General features: G+C 34.7%; 1 protein-coding gene across 1 annotated transcript in view; it reads right to left on the bottom strand.

Annotated features, from left to right (window-relative positions):
• LOTGIDRAFT_176232 (hypothetical protein) overlaps window positions 1-2,026 on the bottom strand; it is a gene marked incomplete at both ends in the record, with an annotated part of 17,990 nt that overhangs the window by 9,356 nt on the left and 6,608 nt on the right. Inside the window, 4 exons of the mRNA XM_009067585.1 lie at window positions 23-53; window positions 350-500; window positions 853-951; window positions 1,721-1,869. Coding sequence (XP_009065833.1) covers window positions 23-53; window positions 350-500; window positions 853-951; window positions 1,721-1,869 — 430 coding nt within the window. The remainder of the gene's footprint in view (window positions 1-22; window positions 54-349; window positions 501-852; window positions 952-1,720; window positions 1,870-2,026) is intronic.

The raw sequence follows: 2,026 nt of genomic DNA, 5'->3' as shown, positions 1-2,026 counted from the left end.
GATACGGCTCCTAGAACTTTACCAAGATGTTGAACTGTTTCCAGTTTCTCTTCCTGTAGGGGGAAAATAGACAATAGTATCATAACTAATAAACCTAATGTCCTACTGTTCTTCAACCTTTTAAGTTAATGAAGGTATACAGTGGTCAATGAGGGAAATTTCACCAGAGCTAAGAATCTATAAACACTTTAGACATAGGATCTCACCTAATTTATGCTTTCCAAGGGTTACATCTATTTTTCTAAATCATTTCTAAGTTAACCTTGCAAAATCAACCCTTTAAAGTTTTGGATTTGATACATATTTTTGCTCAGACAACAAGCCCAAAGTAACAGTCTGTGATACAAACCTTATTAGGAGAGTTCATGGTTTTAGATGTTAAAGATCGTTTCTCTATCTTTCCCTCCGTAGCTAGACGAACTAGTGATTCTTTGACACGTAATTCTTCTCTTGCCACTTGGACTTGTTTTTCTTTCCATATAGCTATCTCATCTCGTGACCTGAAAGTTATAAAATAAAAAAGTAAGAAAAACAAAGCAAAAATGTCAGTTTCCAGACCTATAGATTGTAATTTGATAGTTACAGGTCTGTTTTATTCATTCTTAATCTAGTATTTTTAGGCCTTACCTTCCATCTTTTATAAAGCATGTCACAATGATATCTAAGTCTTTGTTAAACTCATGAGATTACTCCAGAAGTCTTTCTTGCTCTCTGTGTTGAGAAACATAATGAAAAGTTGGTTGGTAGATGAAGAGTTAATGACAACTTTTGAGCTGAAAGTTGATAAACCAGACTAACCTAATGAAAATTTTAAATAAAGACAAAGTTTGTGTTAACATAGAGACAAGTTACCTCGCCTGTTCCTCTTCACTGATCTCCATATTACCTACTGCCTTCTCATGGAATAGACACCCTGTTTTAATATCTAGTTCATAACACACCTCCAGAGACCTGAAATTATCAGGCAGTAACAAAATATAATAGTCTTTAACCTCTTTTAAAGGTTGCTGAGGTGAATCATTGAGTTTTAAGTTTACTTGCTAAACTAAGGATCTAGGTTTGATCCTGACAGAAGTTGTGATCATCCTTTTGGATTTAATTGATCTCCCTGTGATTGATGTGGGTCAGAGTGGCTGGCATAGAAAAAGTGTCTTGCTGTTCAGTTGGGACAATTAACCAAGGCCCTATGTGCTTTGTTTGGTAAAGAAACCTTTGATAGATGACAATAAAGATGGCTAGAGCTAATCAAGATGGCTAGATAGAGCTAATCAAAATGGCTAGATAGAGCTAATCAAGATGGCTAGATAGAGCTAATCAAGATGGCTAGATAGAGCTAATCAAAATGGCTAGATAGAGCTAATCAAGATGGCTAGATAGAGCTAATCAAGATGGCTAGAGCTAATCAAGATGGATAGATAGAGCTAATCAAGATGGATAGATAGAGCTAATCAAGATGGCTAGATAGAGCTAATCAAGATGGCTAGATAGAGCTAATCAAGATGGCTAGATAGAGCTAATCAAGATGGCCAGATAGAGCTAATCAAGATGGCTAGATAGAGCTAATCAAGATGGCTAGATAGAGCTAATCAAGATGGCTAGATAGAGCTAATCAAGATGGCTAGATAGAGCTAATCAAGATGGCTACAGCTAATCAAGATGGCTCCAGCTAATCAAGATGGCTAGATTTAAATGTTTATAAATAAATTGAACCCTGACTTACTTAATATGATAGAGGTTTGACATGGCTTTATTGTTAAAAATACCACGAGCCATTAGATCTTGAAACGCTAAGACTGGTAGAGAGAGATGATTATAACCAAGGGCACGTAACTCTTCAGTCAGTTCTTCTAAATAATGTGATGTTAACAACTAAACAGAAAAATAACAATAAATAATCAAATTAATAATCATTAATATTATTAAATTCTACAAAAACTATTTGAGACAACTTTTCAGAGCAGAAAATCTATACTCTGAGTACATTCAGAGCAAGACTGGAATAAATTGTTATTGAAAAAGAAGATAA

Source organism: Lottia gigantea, assembly GCF_000327385.1.
Source record: "Lottia gigantea unplaced genomic scaffold LOTGIsca_835, whole genome shotgun sequence".
NCBI lineage: Eukaryota > Metazoa > Mollusca > Gastropoda > Lottiidae > Lottia > Lottia gigantea.
The sequence above is the reverse complement of the archived record's forward strand: the minus strand, read 5'-3'. Positions and strand labels throughout refer to the sequence as shown.